A 25,853-nucleotide genomic window follows, 5' to 3' on the forward strand; every position below is an offset into this window, starting at 1 on the left:
TTCCACTACAGAAATGGGAGTTTTGAGATTGATCGTCTTCTTTGTCAGTGGTTGTTGTTGGCTTTTGTATTGACTTTCTCTTGAGTCTTCTGTTTATATAGCATCAGATTTGTTGATGTGTTACTTAAGCTTCCCTATTCTTTAAAAAAAAAAAAACAAAGAAAAACTCCTTAATTCTAGTGATGACACCCTTTTCAGATGATGTTGTGATAGTGAACAGCACAGACAGATCCCTGAATGGCTCTGTTGTTTTTGCAGGCTGACAGAATTGTTTACAGTGAACAAACGTGCTATGTACTGTACAAACCTTTTCTATCACGTGGCTGTATGTGATGAAACCTACCTTCTTTGTTGGATACCATGGGAAGAAAATCACACTCATTAAAGTTATGTTTTATTTGAATAAACTGTTACTGAAGAGTAAATTTTCACCAGCTGAAGACCAATTTGTGTTTCTGAAGGTTTGTCATCTTTTGAAGTTAACCCCTTCCTTAACTGAACAGTGAGAAAAGGAGAAACTTAACACAACTAGTTTTCTGCTAGAAAAACAGATTTTTTTTTTTTTTTTTTGTTTTGGCCAACTGCACACTAAACCTGCTTTAGGAAAGATGTCTTAAGATGAAATATAATGAATTGATTAACGAAACTATTGAATAACTAAAGAATACTTTAATATGCCAGTTAAAACATATGTTCTTTTTTTCCCCACTGCATTTATACCTGTGCTTTTAATAACCTGCATTCTTATGGAGTGCAGCTGGAGCTGTCGCTTTGCTGATCTGCACTGGCTGAAGGTTTAACGCCACAGTTAGAGCTTCAGCCACTGGAGGTCAGCGTCAACAAGCTTTTCGGCTGGTGTTAAAACTTTTACTCTTTGAGAAACAACCTGGCAGGTCAAACTCTTGTACATGTGCATGTGTTCTCCCGTGGACTCTTCTGTTCAGTGCATGCTGCATGACACAAGCACACATCTGTAATACTTGATTGCATGGTATACCGGCGTTGTCGCCCTGTACTGTGTTTTCTTGTGCAACAAATAAAATTTGTATTTCTCTGGTGCCTCATTAGTCTGTCTCCACTGGCGTTTCAGTTTTATGGATGATTGTTTACCAGAAGAAAAAAAAAAAAAAAGTTTGTCACGTAAAAAGGTCTGGTGTGGAAAAATAACTAGGTGATGCATAAACTTCGGAGATACACAACCACACATTGTTACATCCTTCATCTCAGGTTTCTACTTTGTATTCAATCGTCTGAGAAGTAAGGTTGCAAACACAGGAAAACTTAACTGACTTAACTTTTAAATGTTCACAGACATGAGCTGTAACCTTACACCTATTTTGACACAGGAAAACCAAGATCATCAAACACTTAATAGTTTATTTCATGTTGCTGAAAAATCAGCCAAATATGTGATTTGCCCTGAGGTACTGAGTCTTTTGCACACATCCGAAATGCTTAGCTCTACTGCCAGTTGTGTGAATTTCCTCGTAATCGTTTCACTTACACCTCACAAGAAACAATTACAGAGGTGACAGAACAAAATACAAACCCTCTGTGGTGCTGCAGTTTTCTCCCAGGCCGCCAGGTGGCAGCAAGACGCTGAGACGGTTTTCCCCTGTCACAGAAGAAAAAAACCCGGTGCCCTTCACAACAGGAAACATGGCGACTGCTACAAAAATCATCCAGACGCTGCGAAATTTTTTAGCAGGGGTAAGCAACAAAACCACGCACTAAGCCTGAATTGACAGCAGGATGAATTGCGAAGCTGAGCTGAGCATGTGAACCGGATGTTTGGCCTGTTTTGAGAATTAATTCACTGCTGCGTTTGTTTTACAGCGCGACCTGCAAACCAAGCTGCAGCTGAGATATGAGGAGATCGCAAAGAGGTGAGATCGACTAGCTAGCTAATTCAACAAATCTCATTAAAATGGGCTCAACACAGCCAAAACAAAGTGATACGAGGTACTGGAACAGATATTTGCATGGGCATTTATCTTTCTTGAGACACGAGTTGCAGACATTTCTGCGTGTTTCTTGTTTTGTGTATGTTGTTTGTTTTGTTTACTTCTTTATTTCTTTTTGCTGTGGACCAAAGAGTCTGCAGTAAAGCTGGCTGGTTGAATAATGGGGTGTTGCATCTGTAACAGAGCTGAATAATGACAACTATGACTTCTATCCATTTAGCTTCTCACTAGTTTAAAGCTGTATTTGTTTTGCTACCCACTACTTCCCCTGTCAGGACATATGCAGTAACGTTACTATGTAGAGTTTTTAGGCACTAAAAGTGATGGTGCTTCCAAAGATAGTACTATGTATTTATTCACTTTATAGAAAGTGCAGTAAATTGGAAAACATACAAAACGTTGCCTTTAAAACACCCCTTTAGATAAACCTGCACACACTTTTTCAAGTTGCTTAGCAGGTGGGTTATTCCAGCATCTTGGAGAACCTAACACGGTTCTGTGGATTTAGGCACAGTACTCTAACCACATTGGGTTGTTCCTATAAACAGCACCTGCTACGAGATCACACGCAAGCTCCATTCAGTCTAATGAAATCACCATGACTAAGTTCTAGGCATGAAAATGTACTATATGAAATATATTAATTATATTAATAAATATTGTGGTAAATTAGAGACATGCATTCAAACTGAAACCAAAACATTCCAAATAAATAAAAACAGTTACATCCAAAATTAATAAAAAAATCACTCCAAATAACAACAAATTTGAACTTTGCTTGCTTTGAAACAGGAGAAACTTAACTAGTCCTGCTAAAGAACTGCAAGAGATTCAAGTGTAACATGGTCCATTTCTAGTTCTAAATAAATCTAAATGTGTATTATGCAATATACATTTTTACAGCATGTATTAATATTTGAGCAATACAGTTGTACCTTATTCATGTAGGTTAGTGCATTAACTAAAGTTAACAGATGAAAATGAAAATTAATGTATTAGTAAATGTCGAAATGAACAAACAAACAATAAACAATACTTCTAAAGCATCTATTAACTTCAGTTAATGTTATTAATGGAATCTTACTGTAAAACGGTAACAATTTAACATAAATCCGAAGTCAGGTAAAGAATCATGACATTAAACATTTGGGTCAGACTTGCAGTATCACGTGTCAAAACAAATGCATGTGCTGTCAGTGATTTTTCACCTATATAGGCCACTCTTGCCGTAGACATGTTGGCTCTCACACTGTATAATGACAACGGACCCTTTTCAGCCACTCCAGCAGCGGACAAAACCCGGAAAAGCTATTGCCGTGGATTTTTGCAGATAACCGATTGTAACGGGAATCAAATATCAGTGCCGATCAAACGGCAAAACCGATACACTGATCGACCTCTAACTAGCACTGCTGAAACACACCAGTAAAATCTATCTTAGGTGATGTTATCACTTGAGGACACCCTTTTTTTTCACAGCATACACACAAACACACGCACACACACACACAGGTAAATTCTGTTCACATTGATTTCTTTCCCACAGGACACAACCACCACCCAAACTGCCAGTAGGCCCAAGCCACAAGTTCGCCAGCAACTATTATTACACCAGAGATGGTCGCAGAGAGTCGGTACCAGCCACAGTCGTCATGTCGTCACAGAAGGCCCTCACTGCTGGGAGGTAAAATGACATTACTGAGTCATGCACCTATCACATGATGTGTCTGTACTATTACTAAGCATACTATATACTAAGCAGGTACTATTTTTGGACCAGCGTCTGAATTGTTGCAGTGACTCACAGACTTTACTTAATTCTCAAAGGCTTTTATTGTAAAAACAAAAAACAGCACATCAGGGATTGTGTTTGTAATGACAACAGACTGACACCCTCACAAAACACATTATGTACAGTACATGCAGTTGTGTACAGTTTCTCTATGTTTGGGACATAAAGTGATCTAGCATCTGTTTGTCCCTGATAACTGACATTTCTACTAACAGTTTTTAACCGAGTGTGTGGTTTGGTCTCTTCTAGCCAAGTTGCTGAAGCCCCTAAGCTTCCAGTGACTCCAGGAGCTGCATATAAGGAGCCATCTCTCTCCACAGACCAGCCGTACCTCTGAACAAGACAAAGGTTCAGCATCAACAGCCTCATTTTTCTCTTCAAAAATGCTGCACAGACCTGACCGCAGCAAGTGTTGGGTGTAGAAAGTGTGAATAAAATGTGTTGTATGTTTAAGTCGTTTGTCCAACTGGTTATTCTGGTCATCGTACAAGCTGAACAAATGTGAAATGGATGTTAAACCAATATTACTTGTGCAAGCTGGAAGATACCAGTTCATTTTTGTTTCCCCACATCCACCCTCATCTGAGATGGTATCTTCCAGTTTCTGATTGGCTGAACCTGATCCAGGTATTCAGCAGTGGGTGGGGTAGGATCAGTTGGAAAACAAGCAGGACAGTGGCCAAATTGAAGGCTAAAGTTCGTGGATTATATGCAGATGAGTTATTCAAATTATGTTTTCCTCATAATTGAGAATTTAAAAAAAAAGAAACAGTTTAATCCACACATCTCAACACTGAACAAAATTAAATTAAAAAATTAATTTTAGGAAATAGCTTTAAATGCAATACGTTTTTTTTTACAGTCTGTGATGAACAAGGGAAAAAAAACCGGAAGGAAAATGTAAATAATGTGGCGCGAAACACAATGTCATGTATTTAAGACGCAAATTTTCATGATTACCGTGAAGGTAACCCACGACAACCACGTCACTTATAGTCAGCGGATAACTGTCATAAATATCCCAACAGCAGAAGCGATAGTTGATGTCATTTGTCAAATCTGTGCTGATCTTACAAAACACGACGCTTCATTCACAAACACAAATACAGACGGCTGCGGTCATTGCGTCATATTCCCGCGCCTCATGCGGAACAGTAAAGGACGCCACATGTGATGGGACCCCGAAGTTTATTCCTGCTCATCGCCCTTCTCCTCTGGCATCGGATTTGGGGTAAAGTACCGGAGATTTAATGTGCATGCAGGTGAAATGACCGACGTGCTCGTGTTCGGTGTTATTTCAAGGACAGTGCATGGACGCAGTGTTCACAGCCGAGCAGCTGTCAGTCTGAATGAATGGAAGCATATCGGAAATTACCTAATGACACAGCAATGTTTTACGCAAAAACATCTAATTGCTTCTGTTCCTGGCAGGGCAGTGTTGTATAGGCTATTTGCAAGTGTTACATACCTTTAACATCTAAGCTGACAAAAGTGTTTGCAGCCACTATTAAATGGGTGAAACTGTGCAAAGACACTTTGATTTTATAAAGTGGAGATTTTATGGGTTGATATATGATCACTGAGTAATTATTAAAACCATTTACCTGAGCAGGTAATTGAAATTATATTTAGTCAAACCTGCTGTGGAAAAAGTACCTATTGGTTAATTTTGGTATATACCACCACATGACTTTATGATCTTCATGTGAATAAAACAAACTGAGCATATGTTTATTGATTCTAATACTTTTATAGAACCCAGTCTATTAGACTTTGCTGGGGATAGAACAAGAAGGTCTTGGACCTGTTGTTTTCACTGTCCAAAAGTAGAGAATTTAGTTGTAATGTGTAAATTGTCATTTCTAGTCTGGACTAGTTGCCAGTTGTCGGTCTGTCTGCGTGATTTGCAGCTGGTGTTGTTCACTCTCTGCCCGCCTGCCATGGGAAGCTGGAGTTCGGCTGCGGTGACGGTTCGTGCATCCCTAAGCTGAGTGTGTGTGATGGCCGCACAGACTGTGAGGACGGTTCAGATGAACACTCCTGCAGTGAGTACAATGTGGACACTGTGATCTGAGCTCATCACACACAAAGACACACACTGGTTTTGGAAGTGCTCTTTGGCAGCACAGCAAAATTGCAACAGTTTAGAAATAACAGTAATTTGACACGAGGTAAAACAGCTTTTATTTCTGTAGCACCTTTCAACAATATTCAAAGAAGATGTAGAAAGGATTTGGGATGAGAAAAAAAAACATCAGTACCAAAAGACAAATGGATTTAATGTATACTGAAGACAGAACACAACAGAACTGAAAATAAGGAATAATAGAGAACAAGTAGAGCAGGAGTAGACTTTAGGTTTTCTGGGCATTTGTTCCAAGTATGTAGAGCATAACAACTGAATGATACTTCTATGATAACAAAGATCAAAGAAAGAAAAGTTAATTAAGATAAATGCAAGACTAAAATCATCCGGACATAAGGCTGAGAGTGACAGCATGTGAAATTATAAAATGGGTGGGATTATTTTTTTTTTTTTGTAGGAGTATCTTCTCTGTTGGTGGCATCATAGCAACACAAATGGTGTCAAAGTCTAACATGTTCAGACTTTATCTAATTTTAATCTGTGGATGCCCTTTTACCTACTGTACACTTGTTGTGTACTGGAGCTTTAGCGGATTATAACCAACTTTAAAGCAGAGGCATGGTTTTTGATTTCGAAACAGAAAATCCTGTGATCAATTTTGCCTGATGCAAAGCACTAATTATAAACTGATGAACTGATTTTAAACTGAAATATACCTATTATAGCTAATAAATAAATATTTTTAATTAGAAATGTAATTTTATGCTACTGTTTGGAATAATGCCCTTCCTAGACTTTTGCTTCGTAATCCCGTTGAAGTCGTTAGGCTTTCACATTGAATTCCAGAGGGAATTTGTGTTCAGCATTAATTGCGAGCTTTGAAGAAAAACTCTGGAGAAGAAAATATTCTAAATGGATTCAGTGTGGTCTGAGGGTTACACATAAACATGCCAGCCAGCATGAATATCGGTAGTGTTACTTAAAGGTTGGAGACTTAAAGTCGCTGTCAGCTAGGAAATGCAAAAAAAGTGAACACTATTTACTTTCTTCCACTCAGACATGCAGAATTCAGCAGCAGCAGAATTTTACTGGTGGGGGTAAAAAAAAAAAAAAAAAAAAAAAAAAAAAACTCCAAAAGCCTACTGGACACTCTCTGCTCAGCACCAAGCAGGGTGGAGGGTTTAACACCAAAAGAACCACTAAAAGCAGAAAAAGGCAGAGTGAATATTGAACTTGGACTTTGTCAGGTCTCCAGAAAAAAAAAAAGACTCTAAAGGAGTGATTAATATCGTCTCACGTCTGTTGCTTGTATCAGCTGCTGTCTGCTAAAGTGTTTATCAAATTGGTCGATAAGGTGATGATATGTTAGTGTTCTCTTTATAGCCCCCCATGCGGTAAAGAGAAGAAAGTTTATTTGTATAGCACAATTCATACACGGAGTAATTCAAAGTGCTTTACAGAAATAAAAGACAAGTTAAAAGTACATAGGCAAGAATTAAAATAAAAAACAGAAAATATAGATAAATACATTTAATATAAATACTTTTTTTTTTTAAATGTACTTAATATTCGTTCATTCTCCCCCCCCCAGACATGTTGAAAAATAAATAATCTGTGGCTGTAGTCACTCATTAGGCCAGATTAGTTTTTTTAAGTAAAAATACCTCACTAATATCTTAAGGCTGGTTAAAAGAGAATAAAAATAATCTTAGTGTATTATAATTTGAATGAAGCTTTTTGACTCATCATTAGGTGTTGCTCTGACTCCATCACAGGCCATTTATGGTGTAAGAAAGGTGAACTTCCCTGCCGCAGCAGACGGTGCATATCTCTGCTTCTCTTCTGCAATGGGATAGACGACTGTGGCGATGGGAGTGATGAGGTTTTCTGCCAGAAGTGCCCCACCGGTTTCTTTACCTGTGGGACGCCTGGCACCTGCCTGCCCAGAAACAAACTTTGTGACGGGCGGACAGACTGCAAAAATGGGTGGGATGAGACTCAGGACTTGTGTGGCTTGACTCAACCTCAGCCATGGACTTCTCCCACATGTTTACCGTCGGAGTTTAAGTGTGGCGATGGGGAGTGCATCCTCCGGGCCTGGAGGTGTGACCACTCAGAAGACTGCTCTGATGGCAGCGATGAGGACAACTGTGGTGAGTGATGTGATACAGCTCTATGTACTTTTAGATATAGCCTTTTTTCTTTAAAAAGTGTACAACAAAAGAAATTAATATGAACGTTTTTTTGCTTTCCTAATTACCATAAGGATGAAGTGTCGAAAACACACTTGTCCCCATACACAGTCGTTTTAAGTGGTTTAACTGGCTCGGGACCCTTGGATGCTGGGAATATAACCCATGCTGTTAACCCTGATTAATAGCCGACCCACTAAGAGCTACAGCTGCCTCCCAGAATGTAGTCAGTACACATAAAGCTTAGAAAAATCCCAGAGGAAATGGGTTTAATGTGAAGGGTGTTAGTTTGAGTGTTGACATTTCATAAGGCATAATCCATGGATTCATTAGTGTTTCCATGAAGCTTGAAGACTCAAAATAAAATTTGATAAAATTTAATTAATTTAATAATTTATTAAATTTATTTAATAATGAATTTTATTTACCAGCCAGCAGAGGGCAGTATAGCACCGCTTCATATGGCACAGAGGCCCTGCAGAAGCACTTCCTGTGTCTCTGTAAGCAGCATTTACACGTGTGACAGGGTTACCTTGTCTGTGTGTTCTGTCCATGGCTAGCTGGAATTGTCAAATAATACACAACTCTTTATAAATCTATCAATTGGTTGAAAGTGTTGTTAAAGTCAGAAAAGGTTGTTGTTTGAGCTTTAGAATTTCTACCAATGTTCATGTGATGTTTTATTTGGAAAGACTTTGTTTCATCAGTGTCAGAATCGACACTTTTAATTTTGTGAGCGGGTTCAAATCCTGCATAAGCCAAATTTATTGCACACTCCAGCACTTAACCGCACTTCACAAGAATTGAAACACAGATCCTTCCTTCCTGCTCTGTCAGACAACCAACACTGCTGACAGTACACCCCCAGGCTGATCTCACATACCTATATACTTTTTTATTTTATTGCTGTGACAACACTAGATTTTTACCATTGTGGGACAAATGGGTTAATGTCAGTTTCCACCCACCGGTGGTTATTTTAAATTTCAGAAAAATGTATTGTTTTCTTATTTATTTATTTATTTTTTTAACATCTGAAAAACAAATGTGTATGTAAGTAATGTATGTAGGTAAGGGGTTAACTGTATCCGGCCCCATGTCTTGTGAGACAGGTTGAAGAGCATTCACAATATTGGTGCTGCCTGGCTGCTTTAGCTTTTAACGGAGACGTCACAACACACGATGGTGAATGGCGTCTAATCAGATGTCCTTTTCTCCTTCGCTAGATCCCTTCAGGATTTCATCCCGTCCTCTCTGTTATTTAAATCATACACGAATTAATACAGAAGCCATTTTGACAGCTGCCACACTATTACATTTGCAGATGATACTGTCATTGTGTCCTTAGCATTAAGGACAATGTGGCACAAATGAAAGATGTGTATTGATTTTAGAAAAAGCCCACTGTTGTAATGGGCGATCAGACTGTTGAACAGGCACAGCAGTGTAGGTGTCGAGGAACTGTGATCCACAGCGAACTGGCTCCTGAGCTCTAAGTTGATGCTATGTGGGGGGGGAGCACTTCAGCATATGCAGTTTTATCGTAAGCTTCAGTTTTAATGTCAACACCACCGTCACTTTTATGAGAATGCTTTATTTAATCTGTTCTTACATATTCTTGTATCTGCTAGCGTGGGTTACTTTCTGTCAGACAGACAAATTGCAGGGTGTTGTGTAGGCATGCATACCCTTGAATGACCTGTAAGATCAAGTCCTTTGTGGAGTGAAATTCTGTCGCTACCATCAGAACAAACAGGTTTTCAAAGGTCATTTATTCCTGTTGGTATCAGCCTTGTTAAGATTGTAATCTGCAGATCCATTGTCTTGTTGTTGCCTGTTATTTATACTGCTGTTTACCAAGTTAGGGATAATAAAGTTACCTTGAACTATAAATACAGAGCTGCTGGTGTGGCTGTAAACTCTGCATTATTTTGTATCAGTTTTTTTTCCTTCTTTTTTAATCTGAGTCTAGAGAGCTGTTTCTATGAACACAGGGACATTTACCTGCTCAATGTAGCTGCATATCAGTAAGAATTATCTTTTGCTTTAAGAAATGCATGTTTTGGATATTAGAGTGGGGAAACTTGTATTCTTCTGAGTAAATGAATGATATGAATACCATCAAGCAACACAAGGTATTGCCTGATGCATTTCACCAGACGCTTTATGCAACTTCCTTCTTCATCTATCTAATTACCTAATGTGTCACAGTTATTAGGTATACAAACATGAACAAAGTGTCCCACAGTAGCAGAGTACTTCCTTGTATGAAACTACTGGTGTTTGCAGGTCAGGATGAGTGTCTGATCAACAATGGAGGCTGTTCTCATCACTGTGTGGACCAGCCGATGGGTTTCTACTGCCACTGTCCTGACAACATGAGGCTGGTTGGGGACAGCAAGTGTGAGGGTGAGTGGCAGCTGCTGAGTTTAGTTTAGTTTCATTAGTTAGAAAGATTTGTCATTCTGTCAACACAGAACACATATCTAAGGGTGAGATATGGGGTTTGTTTTTGTACCCGTTCTTGAAACGCCTCGCCTTCCAAAGAACCCTTTTTTTTTTTTTTTTTTTTTTTTTTTTTGTTTAGAGGTTGACTCATGCCTTGAGAGAGATGAATGTGACCAGCTGTGTGTTCACGTAAAAGGCACAATCACCTGTGACTGCCAGGAGGGCTACCTCATGAATCCAACAACCCAAGAGTGCAAGGCCAGAGGTGAGACATAAAAGATCTGTGCCAACTGATAACAGTCTACCCATTAAAGGGATTTCCCCCAAGAATTTGGTTTAAAAAAAAAAAAAAAGCAACCTAATATATTTTTTTGGGGGGGTGGGGGGACATGTTAATCTTCTAATTTATTAACTTTCAATAACTAACGTCATGTGTTTCTGATGTCCTTACCATAGTGAATAGAGCCTGCAGTAAAAGGTTAGGTTTCCTTTTAAATATAAATACACATAGTCCGAGTACTTAGAAAAGGTCACAATAGTTGTTTGCACACAAAAATGTAATTATCAGTGTCATGCAACAGGTTTGTTCAGAATAGTGGCCTTATGTTTGGACAGTACAATCAGTAAGAACATTGTCTGAAGGCCAAAACTGGTTCCACCTTAATAAATGTTGTCATTTACCGTATAAAGCAGAATGTGGTTGTAAAAGAATGACGCAGAACTGAATGACTTATTAACGTACTGAGTAAACTCTTTGGGAGGTTACTGCTTCTATTGTGATCTGCTATCATGTGAAATGTTTGCCATGTTTGCCAAAACCAGAGACAGAGAGAGACAGAGAGAGACAGAGAGAGACAGAGAGAGACAGAGAGAGACAGAGAGAGACAGAGAGAGACAGAGAGAGACAGAGAGAGACAGAGAGAGACAGAGAGAGAGAGATTCTTTATAGTTCCTTAATATTTACATATGCTTCTTTTAAGTTACGGTTAACAAAGCACATCAGTCAGTTTGCCCACTGATGCTCAGCTTAACGTGAGTGTCATACCTTTTTATATTCACATCTGTTTTTCATTGGTATGTTAGGGTGCTAAGAAGCAGAGACCAGCAGACAAAACTTTCAATTTCACTAGGGTTCATAGATTAATATCATCAATTATCTTGGATCCTTGAGTTCACCTTTTTCCATGTTAAGCTTATAAGCTCAGAACGTCACTACATGTGATAAATGACATAAAATAAACTGTAGTGTTTGTTGTATTTCCTTCCAGGAGGTGAGGCTCAACTGGTTTTTAGCTCTTCTAAAGGAATGCACTGGATGAACATTACTGGTAAAGAGCACAGGGAAGTGGAAGTGCCTTTTCCAGGAATGGGGCCGGTGGCAGCCTTGGTCTCAAACCGCACATTGTTCTGGGCCCAAAAAGGAGAAGGCTCCATATACAGGTAAGAGTGGGGTTGTAGCTGCGAGCAAGTTGAGTGTGACCGACAGGAAGTCCACCAGCTGGGGGTTTATCTGGAGGTCACTGAATTCGTTGATTTTGCTCACCTCGTATTCTTTCGAACTCCTCCTTGGGCTTTTGACCGATCGAGCTCATCTTTGGCCGGCGTCACCGAGACCCATGGGGCTGCAAAAGTTATCCAAAATCTTTGAATAAGTATTACGGTTTTCCTTTGGCGGGCGCTGCAAGTTGGCCCAGGTTTTTGGCTCGCCGCCAGTTCTTCAACGTGTAATAACTCTCACACGCATGGTCGGATTGGAATCGGACCAATTGATGAATTGTAGACCCCGGGGGCCTGAGTCCAGGTGATTGAACAAAATCACTGTAGGCCCTATAGCGCCCCCTATATAACAATGTGAATATTTGCAGAAATTTGTATTGAGAAATACACATTTAGTTTGTCAGAAATGGACCAAAGTTTGCACACAAATCCATTAGGGCATTCTGAGCAAAAAAGCCAATGAGAGCCATGCTCTATTTTCCACGCTGTTGCCTTGGAGATGACACACACCCACCATTCATTTCCTAAGGCTGTTTTACACTTAAAGATGCAAATGCTGCAGCAAGATCTGCAGCTGCTGTGTTGTCACATTTGAATCAATTACACTCCCCGCAGGCCTGAACCCACGTGACCGATCAAAGTCACAGCGGCGGTGGCGCTGCCTTTGTAAGGGCCTTCAAGTTTGAATGTGTGTCTGTATGTGCCTGTATCACTGTGGCCACAGAGATGTGACCTTTGCAGCAGTGAAAATCCCACACACACCTCACCTTTCCAGGAGACTGCTGCCTTCCTGCATTTCTGTGTGTCTGTATGTGTGTCTGTATGTGCCTGTATCACTGTGGCCGCAGACGTGATCATTGTAAATAACTCTTGTTAAAAACACAATCTGTGATCCAAATGGGTACCACCCACCCATCCATCCATTTTCACAGTTAATTTGGTGCAGAGAATCTATAGCAGCGGAATAAGCAAGACATAATTCAGACATCTTTAACCTTATCTCCATTCTCCAAAACCTCCTGCAGAACCTGAAAACTTTCCTATGGCAGATGGGGTGTGTAAACTCCATGGTCCACTGGGTCATTTTACAGCTGGGCATCTATCAAATACCTGCACATGGAGCATAGTCACGTCATGGAGACATAGCTTGGTGTTGGTTGGTGTTTTGCCTTTTTGCCAGGCCAAAGAAGTCAATAATATTTTTGTTTTCTGCATCCATAATTCATATACCTCAAACCATTAGGTATTATCCCAGCTGAGCAAAGCCCCAGTGACACCTTTACCCCTTCTGTCATGATGATACACAATTCTGATTGTCTTGCTGCTTTATGGAAGCTAAAATGTTTCCAATGTATCCATTTTTCCTGGTGAGGAAAGATAGTTGTTCATAGACTCAGGTTGTGGTTTAATAAATTAAAGTTTAACTTGTACTGTAGTAATATTTTAACCCACAGATGCAGTATTTTGCTGAAAACTATGGTTTATTTGCCACCACAAGCTTTAAAGAATAAATCAGTGAGCGAGGAACACATAAGCATGTGATTTCTTCTAAAACTCCCCTCTGTCTCACATCTCTAACACTAATTAACTCTCATTTTCAGGAGGCGAGTTACCAACAGACATTCTCACACACACACAATGAAAAGAATTTCACACCCATCAGTGTAGCCTCTATTTTGAATTAGTCCTTGAGAAAACAACTCCCTGAAGTACTTGCATGCTACTCCCACGAGTGATAATCAGGTAGCTTCTGTTTTTGCTGAAGTTATCTTGTTTGCCGTCATTCCACACACTGTACTAATTTTATCTTAACATGGCACAATTCCGTGCATAGTTTTGACGAGAAGCCGATTGGTAAATGTCCACTTCACCAACGAAGATGAGCCTAGTCTTTGTCTTTAAGATAAAAAAAGTTCTCTTTTAATGATTCTTGTCTGTGCAATTTGACTTTAAGGACAAACCTTATAGCCTCTATCTGTCACTATAAACCATACCACTAAACTTAATTATTCTACTCATTGTGCTATAGCAAAGGTCAAAGGATCATCAAAACCAGCAGAATAAAGAAAACATCCTAGTAGCACATTCTGGTTGAGATTTTACTGTTATAATCGGAACAGATGGGGAACCCTATTAAAGCATACCTGAGCTGTGACTAAACACAGTATTTGTTTTATGGATTGGTTGTGTAATGTTCTATCGCCTGTGTGTTTTTTTTTTTTTTTTTTTGTTTGTTTTTTTCCAGGATGTCCATGGATGGAAAGTCAAAGGAAACTACGTTGCTGCTGAAAGTTCGAGGTTCAGTGTCGGGTTTGGCTGTGGACTGGATTCACCATCTCCTCTACTGGACCAGTATGGAGGCCGGTTCTGTCAGTGTCGGCCTGCTGGATGGTTTGGCACAGCACCAGCTCATCACAGGGCTTAACAGACCTTCTGCAGTGGCTGTGGACCCTCTCCAAGGGTAGGATAGCAGCAGAATCATTTATGTCTTTAACTGTGTTAAAATATTGTTGCATCATGGTCAATAATTTACAGATCATGTTTGTTTTAAGGGCATTTCCTTGGCTTTTTATGAGCTAAAACAAGGCTAATTTAGAGGTGACTAAACCCAAGACTCTTTTTAATTGTGTGTACTCAGAGAGGGGCTGTATCATGTATGACATTAACAGATGGCAGCTGTACACTAAAGATAGCTGTCCAACCCCACAGTGTTGGAGTTTTATAGTATAGTATATATAGTTTCATATATTACATTTCATACAGAAGATGCAATACAAAATGTTTGAGAAAAGTGACAAATTCAAAAAAAGTAGAAATGCAAGGAAAAAAAAAAAACATGAAAAAAAGTTCTTATTGCAAAACTACATTTTGCCTGAGCTGCTTCTGTTTTCTAAGGCTGCTTTTCTGGGCTCAGTGTGGAAGGTTCCCTAAGATTGAGAGGTCCAGCCTGGACGGCCGGGACAGGATGGCTCTGGTCACTTCCTTACTACACCGGCCTGTTGCCCTTTCTCTGGGTATGATGTGGTATATAATAGAGGAAATTCAGAGTCTTTGTGTACCAGTTTCCCCCTTTAAAACTGTAATTGTATATTTTTGCAAAGCTCAGAGGGCTGATTAGTTCTGTCGAATGCAGAACTCTGGCTCACTGTAGCTCTTTGCTGTGTGTTTTTTTTTTTTCTTTTTATAGATATGCCTCGCCAGCTGCTGTACTGGGTTGACCAGGGAATGAGGAGTATCTCCAGAGTGAATTTCGAAGGCCGTGACCGTAAAACAGTGGTGGAGTCTAATGGCTATCTGGATCGACCCTTTGGACTGGCTGTGTTTGAGGTAAAGCATTACAACCCAATCATGGTAGGTAGCGTTCCCAGGCCTTTTTCACCTATTGTGCACTGGGACTGGCTTTAGACAACCATAATGGGTGGATGCTGTAGATTAAAACTAAGAAAACAAAGACCCCTTCAAACCACCTCACTAGAAAACCATTCACCACTGACAGCATCATGTTCCTGTGAAAATCACCCTAAGACAAGAAAACTGGCTATACTTGTTTCCTCTGTATTTATACTCTACATGTGATTGAAAGTGATGCAGGAACTTGGATTCTAAGCTTACATTTTTCTTTTCAGTAAATAACACAATGGAAGTTTAGCATAGAATCATTTAGTAAAGAGCTTCAGCAAACAATGTCAAGATGTGAATCCCATAACCCACAGCAATAATTTCTCCATCTCTGTCATGTAATAAAAAGCATGTTACAAAAGCTCCAGGTGTAGGGTGTTACGTTACATGGGCAGACATCTGATATGTCTTTCCTAACAGATAAACAACTTGTTTTTCAGTTACACAGTGCTTTACTGTCATGTCTAAAAGCCGCTAGGTTTCTGTTGGTACAAGCCCTGTTATTCTGGAAAGATGCCTGTGCAAATCTCTACCGAAAAGAAATAATTTTTCTATCATGCATATATTTTGTGTTTATTATTTTATGTTCTAAGTTTTATTAGACAGTGAGAGAGATTTTCTTTTTGTTAATAATAGTTTGTCACTTCTAGTGACACTATGGAAGAGGTTTTGTCTTATAAATGAAAACTGGCATTTACCCTAAAAGACTGATCATCGTCAAGCTCTTTTTTTATATATATATTATGTCCCTTGTTTTCATGCTATTCCACTAATTGACGTGACATGATAGTAAAGTATACAAGCTAATATTATCTGAGAAGGTTATTGGTTCTGCAAAAATTTTAAGGAAGGTAATTGATTCAGCTGGTTTGATGGGCCTAAATGATAGATGGTAGATTGTCGTTCTGGATCCCACAGGGGGATCTCCAACTAATTGGTTAAAACTTTGTCTATTCTGCTTCAGGGTTTTGTATACTGGAGTGAAGAAGTTACACACACTATCTGCAGGGCAGACAAGCACAATGGCAATCAACTTCACGTACTGCTGACAAACGTGACCTCAGCAGGGGCTGTGCTCATCGTTCAGCCTGTTCTCCAACCAAATGGTATGGCAAGTCAGAATTGGTCTATGCACATGGTAGGACCCAGACATGTTAGATTTGCTGGGTTATCTTTTTTTTTTTTTTTTTTTTCTCAAGGTGCAGGTCACTGATTTTGATCTACTTCATTTGTTCTTAGGGCCATCCGTATGCGGACATTCCAGGACACCGTGCCAGCATGACTGTGTTGTCAAGCTGCATTCTGAGAGTCTGGAGTTCAGTTGCATTGTTCTGGAAACAGAACAAAATAAATATGAAGAAATCCCTACTACCGCTCACACACTCCCTACATCTACTCTGTCTGATTCTTCGTTTGTCGGAATCGTTTCTCTTATCAGTAAGAATCTTGATTCCCATGTAGATTGCATCAAATCACATCTTAATCACAGCGTTGACCATCTGTGTTTGTCTTTCTTGTATTGGCACCGGAACAGACACTGTAAAATATTAACACTTTACTGTAGCACAGCTGGGTCAACAGTGAATTAGACAATATGGTCAAGTGGTGAACTTTTGGCAATTTCAAAGTTTACTACTCTTTATTATGTTTGCTGTAGCAATGGCTTATAATCAAATGCAGACTATGAAAGATTTATGGAGTTTTGTTCCTCAGATTCTCGTAAGTTACAGTTTACTTATTGTTACTCACTGTTTACTTAAAATATCTTATTCTAGAGGATGAGAACTCAAGTCATTAACATGTAGCTTTCACTGTCTGTCACTGTGCATTCACAGAAGTTCAGACGGACATTTATACAGAATACTGAAGCTTTAAAAAAGCCAGTGTGGTTTTCAAGTTGTCAACATTTATCATCTGCTAAATAAAGTGTGTGTGTGTGTGTGTGTGTCTGTGTCTCAGTTCTCCTCAGTATGCTGCTGGTGGGCATGGGTCGTTGGTGGTGGAAAGAGGAGTTCAGGTCATTCAAGTCTCTGACTGTGCAAAATATCTCACTTGAGTCGTCTCAGGACCCGCTCATCTTCCAGGGGCCACCCATGAGTCCAGACGCATGTCTTACCAAGGCAAGAAACACACACAGGTGTGAAAAAAAAAATCTAACAGTTGTCGATCACTGCAGCAGCATGCCACCCTAGTGTTGTTTATCTGACATGTAAATACACAAGATTAAAAACAAGCATTCGGGCATTACCTTGATAAAAAAACATGGCACAGAAACACTTGATATTAGCAGCCAAGACAAGAACTTCAGCTGAGGTTATCTTGACATTAAAGATAATGTTAGCTTGAACATATTTGTGACATTACAGAAAGACCATCTTTGTAAAAACGCTCATCTCAGTGTGGATGCAGAGAATCTGTTGTTCTCACCCCCCTCTGAGATAAGATTTGATGTTAGTGCAGCCATTTTTTTTTTTTTTTCCCCCCCAGTCCAACCACTGAAGGTCAGGTCCTGCTCCTGCAGTTAAAGGATCCACAGGTGTTTCCTCTGCAATAACTAAAATAAAATATGCTTCCTCTTTTGAAAAAAATTGAAAACTGACAAAGGAGTTACCAACTTATGAACATAAAACAGTTGGAAACAAAGCTTAATGTAGATAATGCGATCACTTTTGCCTAGATAACACAGACATGGACATATGTGATGTCACCAATGGGGGGGAAAAAAAAAATCACCTGACCTTGAGCTTGACAAAATCCTTATTAGAGATCTGCCACCTCTGCTTCTGCACTGAATCAGTTTTTTTTTCTGACAAACCTCCTTTTTCTTGGGATTGGAATGTATTTGTTGAAAAGTACAGTTTTATACCAAATACCTTTTACTGTAGGATTCAGTTAGTTATGTTCTCAGAAATCCACTTATGTGAGTTAAGTACTTATCAACTACGCAGTGATGCCCATTTTTATTGGTAACGAAACACCGTTTAAAACACCAAACCAGAGCAGCTATTTAAAGACACGTAAATTTGACATTTCAAAAAACAGCATCAGTTCTACATAAACGTGCAAGCCAAGCCTCAAGTCAGTTATAGTGCAATGCAAGCACCTGCTCTCTTATTTTTCTAGTTGTAAAAAGACAAACTGAACCATAGTTTAATGTGTTTTCCTTTATCACACATATGAACGTAAATACATATGGAGTACATGTGAAGATCATGTGTTTAGACTTGAAAATCACTGATTAGCTTAAAGAAATTAACTATTACACCATCAGAGAAATTTTAGTTTTTGAATGTTTCTGATGCCTGGATGAAACAAAGGGCCCAATGAGCTGTTAACTGTTGATCACAATTCAACCAATATGTCAGCCAGGCCAATATTATCAGCCAGTTTTGTATCAGATTCATCACTACATACTGTGCCAAAAGAGTACTGAAGGATATATTTATGCATGAAAGTTGAATCAGTGGATCAGCAGCAAGTTAATCAACAAGTATTCTGATAATCATCATTTTGTAAATGAAAGTGCCAAAATGTCCCAGTTTTCAGCTTTCTAAATGTGAATATCGTCTCTTTCATTTATGACAGTTATTATTTTCATAATAAGTATCAGCTTCATAAATCCAGCATTGGTCAGACTCTGTAATTCAGGTTCCTTTGGTGGAAATTTGTGTCCGTTTTTGTTAGAAAGCAGTGTGGTAGCTTCCCAGGTAAACAGCTTGAGCAGCTCTCCTCAGGTGAAAGGCTTACGGTGTTCAGTATGTCAACTAAGCTGTGGTGTCTCCGCCGCCAGGAAACTCTGCTTAAGCTGGACTTGGACAGCGAATGAAGATGGTGTGACACACACGGTCAGCTGACAGGGCTTCATCTGGTGCTACCTGAACCCCCACAGACCTCAGCTGACAGAATGACATGACAATAAACCTGGCTGATCACCTCTGCCCTCCCTCCGGAGGTTAAATTGATATTAACAGCCAAGACAAGAATCAAGAATTTACCTGGTGATTATAAATCTGACCTCAGAGAGCTGGAAATACTACTGTAGGCTACTTTCATTTTTGAAGGCCTATTACTTTCAGCCTTGGTGGCTCCAGATTGTGGTTTGATTGAAGATGAGCAACACCAAAGGTTCATGTTCAAGATTTTTAGAGATGTAACTTTGCTTTCTATGCGCACAATTTTCACGGTATGAGCACAGTTTTCATGGTACATGCTCACTACCTCTTTTGAAAAACTGTAATGAATTGAAACATCTAAGAGGAAGTGAGACAAAATTCGAGATGGAACTTTTGTTTTTTTTTTTTTTTTGGTGAATGTAGAAATTATCTGGTAGTGAACCTTAGTTCTCATTTTTCTATAATACAATTAACTTCTTACTGAGAGGTACTGATACCACTCACTACCACTATCTATGCAGTAAATATGGAGTTATATCTGGAGCTTGCTTAACATAGCATAAAGACTGGAGACAGTCCAAATGTGTACAAAAAAAGAAAAAAAAACTCCTCCTAAGCTCTGTTTAGAGTCTTTGTGCTAAGATAATCTAACCAGGTTCTGGATATGGGTTCATATTTACTGCTCAGACAGGGAGTGGTATGAATTGTCTCATCTGAGTACAAGAAAAGATTTTCTTTAATGAAACACTGTGTGGGAGTTAATGCTAGATAAGTTTGGTCAATAGCAATAATACTGTTCTTATAAGTAAAGAGGTGAAAAGAATTTCTTTGGTTGCACATTTGCTGGCTTAATGCTTTCATAAAGCTGATGTGATGGCTTACAAATATGTGTCTTGCATCACTAAATGTCTCCTTGGGGCTTTGGTTTTGTGTGGTTTCTGTTGGAGCGGATGCTCGGTTGATTTATGTATCGTGCAGTCTTCTTCTTGTATCATTTTTGTGGTCATCTCAAGGAGATGGATGGTGTAAAATCTGTTGAGCTGATAACTCTACTGGTTCGAACTTAAATTTGTAACTTTTGTAGTTGTTATTTATTGTTTAATGCCTAGTGTTTTTGCCGTTGTAGCATTCAGTTGCACTGTGCATAAACTGGTTACATGAAAATGAAATAAAGTGTAACTGTAATCAGTTGTTGCATGTTGATTCCTCCTTGTCTATCAGACGAGTCATGTCTAAAATTTCAGTCTATAAAATGTGACATTTACAATAAAGGGGCCTAAAGATTAACCACAGTGTATATTTACTCTATTACATTTACACTGTTAATCAACTACCTCAGTATTATTTCATTGTGTGCGTAACAATGCAAACAATGGCGGCGTGCTTCACTATTCGGGAACAATCAAGATGTTTGAGTATTACTGTAAGATGTTTCAACTTGTCGGTGGCACTAGAGAAAAAACCAGATTACCAAAGTCGCCAGTCATTATTTCAACACTATGAAAGTCTGTACAAAATTTGATCTTATTCCATCTGTAGTTGGTGCAATACTGATTAATCTAACATAAACATGTTAGGTCAACAGACATTTCCTTTCACAGCTGTGCCATTGTAGCACAGCTAACAATGTGCTGTATTAAGGACAGGAAGCCTGAATGTGAGAAACATGGATGAGCTTTAGGAACTTCTGTCATTAAACCCACTGTCTTCATGCGGATGCTGTCGCAATGCTTTGTGGTCAAACTAACTTTTTCTTTATGCTGGTCAATAATGCTATGGCATTTTCTTGTGGCCATGGTTTTTAATAAAACTCGTCTTTTAGAGCCTGTGGTTAAAACAGAAATTTTGACCATAAGAATTTTTTCCAGCTTTGACAATGAGTAACAAAAACTGGGAGAGACTTTGGATCCAAGCTATATAGCCTCTTCCTCATTACGCAAGTCTGCACTATTAAAATACAGGCGTGACTGGGACTATGTAGTTTTATGCTCTCCTTTTCCATTACCATTTGTGAGGAAAAATCCTGAAAAGACTTATGAAATGATGCTGCTTAATGAATTTAACAGAGCCACATGTTTTAGCTTAGTGGAAGTTTTGAGACTCTGGCAGATAGTCGTACATTTGACAGGTGTCCTAATGGGTCAGATTTATCATCTTCATAGCATTCATAATAATAAATGTATTGGTTCTTGACATATTAGATGTTTTGATTGGTTAATGATTCTGTCTCTGTATAGACTTCAAATGTGAACACTTGTGTGTTTGTAGTTTTACAGTCACTGTGGACTGTCTGTACCTGGCAGGTATAATCTAGTAATCAGTTGTGAGTCTAATAGCGTAGTAGTCAAAGTTCAGACTAAGCTGAGCAGAATCACCTTCAAATGATTTCTGCTCTTTAACAAAATAGATTATTTTCTGTCCGTTTTGAATAAATTGAGTTGTGATGATAATTTGAAGAAATGGTGGAAGGCAAGATTGTGAAATTGTAGTTTAAAAAAGAAAAAAAAAAAACCAACCAGCTCCACATAAGGCCTCGGTTGCTGCTTCGGCTCTGCCCTTAAAATCCTTAAATCAACTTTGTTTTCTAATCTTGTCACCGCCCCTATATCTCCATCTGCTTAAGGAAACTTGGAAGGGCACCAGCCAGATTAAGTGGATGAAATCCCTGTGGCTTGCCCTTGATCTGCTAGTCTGATGAATCAAATGTTTCAGTCTAGTCTTTCCTGTAACAAGTATGGAGGGGATTCGTTTCTTCTGCTCCTGCTCCTGTCCTGCTATGATTTCGGCCACAAATGAACCATAAAAACAGGAAGTGCTGCTATATGTGATATCTGTTCCTGCAGGACCAGATCTAGTCTTCCTGATGATTCAGCAAGGCACTATGTGTTGCTAGAGTCACTTTCCTGAAGTGTCTCCTGCTTTTTTTCCCCCTCTTTTCTTTCTCCCAATTTCATGGACTTCCTGCCTTTTTGTCACAGTCGCTATGGCTTCAAAGAGTGCTCAGCTGAAGAGACGGTGGCAAAACCGCCGCTGTACTATCAACTGTCTCTCAAAGGATGTAGAGGACAGCAAAACCTTCCCGTTTTCTCAGGACAAAACGGTGAAAGCATGGAGCTCTCTGGAGGGTTTGGACAGCCCTGTCATCAAAACAGAATGCGCCAAAGGCAAGGAAAGACCTGAACGGCAGCAGATCATTATCGTTAATGTTGGAGGGAAAGTGTTCCATATTCCCAAACAGTGTGCCGTTAAATATCCCAACACCCGGATAGGCTCTTTGGCTCTCTGCAGGGACCAAGCAAAACTCTTCACATTGTGCGATGATTACTCGGTTCACAAGAATGAGTTTTTCTTTGACCGCGACCCTGCCTTCTTCCATCACATCTGCCATTTCTATAAAAGTGGAGTGCTGTGGGTCATATGGGAAATGTGCCCCATCAACTTCGAGGAGGAAATCACATACTGGGGCCTCAGCCTGAAGGACATTCAGCTTTGCTGCTGGATGGTGTTTGAGGAGAAGGTGGATGAAGTGAAAGACCAACTAAAGGTGGAGAGAGAGCTGATGGCTGAAATCGAAATGAATTATGACAATGAGTGCTTCAAGGACATGATATTTGGGAATGTGAGGAAGACTCTGTGGGACATTGTGGAGAATCCGTACTCTTCAACTACGGCAAAGGTTTTCACCCTCTTCTCCAACCTTTTTGTGCTCTTCTCCATTGTGGCAATGAGTCTTAACACTGTTGAAGAACTCCATATATATACAATCAGTGGTAAAACCCACATGGAATGGGTGGAGATTATCACCATTGTGTTCTTCACCTTTGAATATTTTGTTCGCCTTCTCACCACTCCTAACATCAAAATGTTTTTAAAGAGTGGACTCAACTTTGTGGACATGGTGGCAGTCATGCCTTATTTCTTCCAGATCATCTTTGAAACCTTTACTGACACTGAAGATGTGAATGCACAGGAAGACCTCAGGGCCATGGCTCAAGTCAGCAAGCTCAGTCATGTCCTCAAAGTGGTCAAGCTGCTGCGGATCTTTCGGATTTTGAAGCTGGCTCGTCACTCAACCGGCATGAGAGCGTTTGGGTTCACTTTGCGGCAGTGTTACCAGCAGGCCTCATGCATTTTCCTCTTTATTGCCATGGGAATCTTCACTTTCTCTGCTCTCCTGCATTCAGCCGAGAGGGAAACTGAGGGATCTTCCATCACGAGTATCCCATACGCCTGGTGGTGGGCTGCAGTGAGTATCAGTAGCTCTTAGACTTCCTTTAGTCTTTTCCTTAATCTTCTTGCTTCCCCATACCTAAGATAGAGGACAGAGGCATCGGTCCTGCCACTCAAGAAAGGAAACTAATAAGTAAGATTCTTTTTGTTTTATTCCATCTTCCATTCTATAAATCATAAGGCACAAAATTCTGAGAATAAATATTATTTTTTGGTGAAATACTTTTTCAGGCACAGGAACATTTTTTTTAAATGACAATCATTGCAGTGTTGCTTTGGATTTTACTCTGTAACAAGGACAGGAAGTTGAAGATTAGGGAGAAATCATACGCAATAAACAGAATTATCTGTTTGGTACAGGCCATTATGGGATTTATTGTTTGCAAAACAGTCCTGTTATTTTGTGTGAAAAAATCGACCACACTGAGCTGTTAAAGACTACATGATTTAACTCGGGTTTTATCCTCCCAGTGATGAAATTCTCTTGTGTCTCAATAGCTCTGAAATGAACCATAACAACAAAAATACGTGCAAATACATGTCTTTTTTTTTTTACCTGCTGTTTTCATCACCAGCTAGAAGCAGAGAGAAGAAATTCCCTCCTGCAGTACCTGCTCAGTCTCTCTCTGAATACACCTCATGTTCAGCTGGGAAGTGTCACCATGGTTGCACTGTCACTGTACTTCCTTCCTTCCTTTGTTCCCTGCCGAAGCATTACTGAATTAGTTAGTTTGCTTAGTTTGTGAAGGCGCGTTGTTATGACGATGGTCTCACCCGGTCCTTTATCTTTCGACAGTCTCATCCGGTCTTTGTAAGTTCACCATCCCATCCGGTTCCTGTGTGTGTTGTAATAGTTTGGAAGTCCCAGGAGGAATAAAACATTTGTTGTCCAGCATTTGGGTCCTACCGCCTCTCCTTCTCTCCTGCACCTCCACTCCGACACCAGCTCATGGCATGCACAATGCACAGTCTTAAAATCCTTCCAGTTTAGCAACACATAAGAACTGTTCATATCACTTGACAGAGTTTTTGTGGTTGGCTAACAAGTCTCTGTAGCACCTTAAACTAAATTAAATAAACTATGAGCTCAATCCTGAAGAAAATGTGGATGCAAATGTAATTAATAAGAGGCTGATCATTCTTCTCTCTTAGGTCAGTATCTCCACTGTGGGCTATGGAGATGTGGTTCCTGTCACTATCCTGGGCCGCATTGTGGCATTTGGTTGCATCTCATTTGGCATCATCCTGAATGGCATGCCGATCTCCTTCCTTTTTAACAAGTTCTCAGATTACTACGCCAAGCTAAAGGCCCAGGAGTACAACACTACCTCAGTGCAGCGATGTTTTCATCTCAAGAAGCGTCTCCAGCAAAAAATGGAGATGTGTTTCCATCCCATGGAGAACAATTACAATAGAGACAGCTGCTAAGCATTCCCACAGTGAGTGACTCTTAAAGTGACGTAATCATTTACGGGGGTGTCTTAAGTGTGTGCATGTTACTTAGTAAACTCAAAACCATGCATGACCACAGAAGTGAAAAATAAGAGATGTGTGAGAGAGGGTAGAAAGAGGGAGTGAGTTACTGAAACTATTACTTCTGTCTCTTTGTATTGACCTCAGGTAAAAACTTCCTTAATATTGTCTTAAAACGAGAACCAAAGAATAAAGGTTTGATGCTACTAATGATATTAAGCCCTTTATTAGCATTTTGTATTGAAAATACCTTATTGTGATACTTATTGTGTTCAAACAATGTGGGTGTCAGGGATAGAAGTTTTTAATGCACAGTCAAGTGAATATAAACGGACTCTTAACCTGGCTTGAACACACTGTAAACCTTGTAAATGAGTGCCTATGACTAAATAGAAACACTACATATGACACGTTCAAGTTTCTGTCTTATGTATTTTGGACAGCACAAGGGCAAGAAAGGCTTCGGTTATAAAAGACATTTTATTGCAACAGCAGCATGGAGGACTGGATCATGTACATGTACATACTTGAGAGTAATGATCTGAAAACTCGTATTTAATGTGAGCATCACTAGTGGAAATCACACTGTGGGCTGTTTTTCCATCCTGTGCACGCCTGTCTACAGATACCAAACAGCACTACAGATACCAAAAAACAAAAGGTTTCCTTCAAATATAAAGTCAATGCTTGTGGACGGTTTCACTCAGATTACAGGGAATGGAACATTTTTGCACTGTTGTCATTTAAATATAGAGTTTCAGCATTAATTCCATTGTCAATTTAATTTTGCTTTTTAAAATTTTCATACCATGTATGACCAACTTGTCTTGACAGAATTCCTTTCTCTATATTTTTTATATGTATATGTTTGTACATAAA

The 25,853-nt window shown here is 39.5% G+C and overlaps 3 protein-coding genes across 4 annotated transcripts; all 3 read left to right on the forward strand.

The window, feature by feature from the left end:
* The first annotated feature begins 1,611 nt into the window (after positions 1 to 1,611).
* On the forward strand, positions 1,612 to 4,209 carry ndufa7 (NADH:ubiquinone oxidoreductase subunit A7). The gene is made up of 4 exons (XM_026323598.1): positions 1,612 to 1,710; positions 1,837 to 1,886; positions 3,511 to 3,648; positions 4,006 to 4,209. Exons 1-4 carry the CDS (start codon positions 1,660 to 1,662, stop codon positions 4,091 to 4,093), a joined length of 327 nt encoding a protein of 108 aa, XP_026179383.1. The 5' UTR covers positions 1,612 to 1,659; the 3' UTR covers positions 4,094 to 4,209.
* A 483-nt stretch (positions 4,210 to 4,692) lies between these two features.
* Positions 4,693 to 20,459, forward strand: LOC113140011 (low-density lipoprotein receptor-related protein 8-like). Of its 2 annotated transcripts, none has more exons than XM_026323726.2 (13): positions 4,693 to 4,987; positions 5,667 to 5,801; positions 7,618 to 7,995; positions 10,324 to 10,443; positions 10,622 to 10,747; positions 11,751 to 11,922; positions 14,225 to 14,440; positions 14,875 to 14,993; positions 15,167 to 15,306; positions 16,343 to 16,484; positions 16,618 to 16,815; positions 17,338 to 17,515; positions 19,169 to 20,459. In XM_026323726.2, exons 1-13 carry the CDS (start codon positions 4,930 to 4,932, stop codon positions 19,230 to 19,232), a joined length of 2,046 nt encoding a protein of 681 aa, XP_026179511.1. In that variant the 5' UTR covers positions 4,693 to 4,929; the 3' UTR covers positions 19,233 to 20,459. The 2 variants fall into 2 exon arrangements, with proteins under 2 accessions (XP_026179511.1, XP_026179512.1); XM_026323727.2 differs by having other exon boundaries at positions 17,338 to 17,498.
* A 1,795-nt stretch (positions 20,460 to 22,254) lies between these two features.
* Positions 22,255 to 25,853, forward strand: LOC113139922 (potassium voltage-gated channel subfamily V member 2-like). Its single transcript, XM_026323553.2, has 2 exons — positions 22,255 to 23,517; positions 24,654 to 25,853. Exons 1-2 carry the CDS (start codon positions 22,255 to 22,257, stop codon positions 24,927 to 24,929), a joined length of 1,539 nt encoding a protein of 512 aa, XP_026179338.1. The 3' UTR covers positions 24,930 to 25,853.

Source organism: Mastacembelus armatus, chromosome 4 (genome assembly GCF_900324485.2).
Source record: "Mastacembelus armatus chromosome 4, fMasArm1.2, whole genome shotgun sequence".
NCBI lineage: Eukaryota > Metazoa > Chordata > Actinopteri > Synbranchiformes > Mastacembelidae > Mastacembelus > Mastacembelus armatus.

Coding starts and splice junctions, on each gene's coding strand:
- ndufa7 (XM_026323598.1), top strand. CDS start 1,660: ATGGCGACTGCTACAAAAATCATCCAGACGCTGCGAAATTTTTTAGCA. Junction 1,711..1,836: donor TGCGAAATTTTTTAGCAGGG/GTAAGCAACAAA, acceptor TTTGTTTTACAG/CGCGACCTGCAAACCAAGCT. Junction 3,649..4,005: donor AAGGCCCTCACTGCTGGGAG/GTAAAATGACAT, acceptor GGTCTCTTCTAG/CCAAGTTGCTGAAGCCCCTA.
- LOC113140011 (XM_026323726.2), top strand. CDS start 4,930: ATGGGACCCCGAAGTTTATTCCTGCTCATCGCCCTTCTCCTCTGGCAT. Junction 10,748..11,750: donor CCAAGAGTGCAAGGCCAGAG/GTGAGACATAAA, acceptor ATTTCCTTCCAG/GAGGTGAGGCTCAACTGGTT. Junction 14,441..14,874: donor GCTGTGGACCCTCTCCAAGG/GTAGGATAGCAG, acceptor CTGTTTTCTAAG/GCTGCTTTTCTGGGCTCAGT.
- LOC113139922 (XM_026323553.2), top strand. CDS start 22,255: ATGGCTTCAAAGAGTGCTCAGCTGAAGAGACGGTGGCAAAACCGCCGC. Junction 23,518..24,653: donor ACGCCTGGTGGTGGGCTGCA/GTGAGTATCAGT, acceptor CTTCTCTCTTAG/GTCAGTATCTCCACTGTGGG.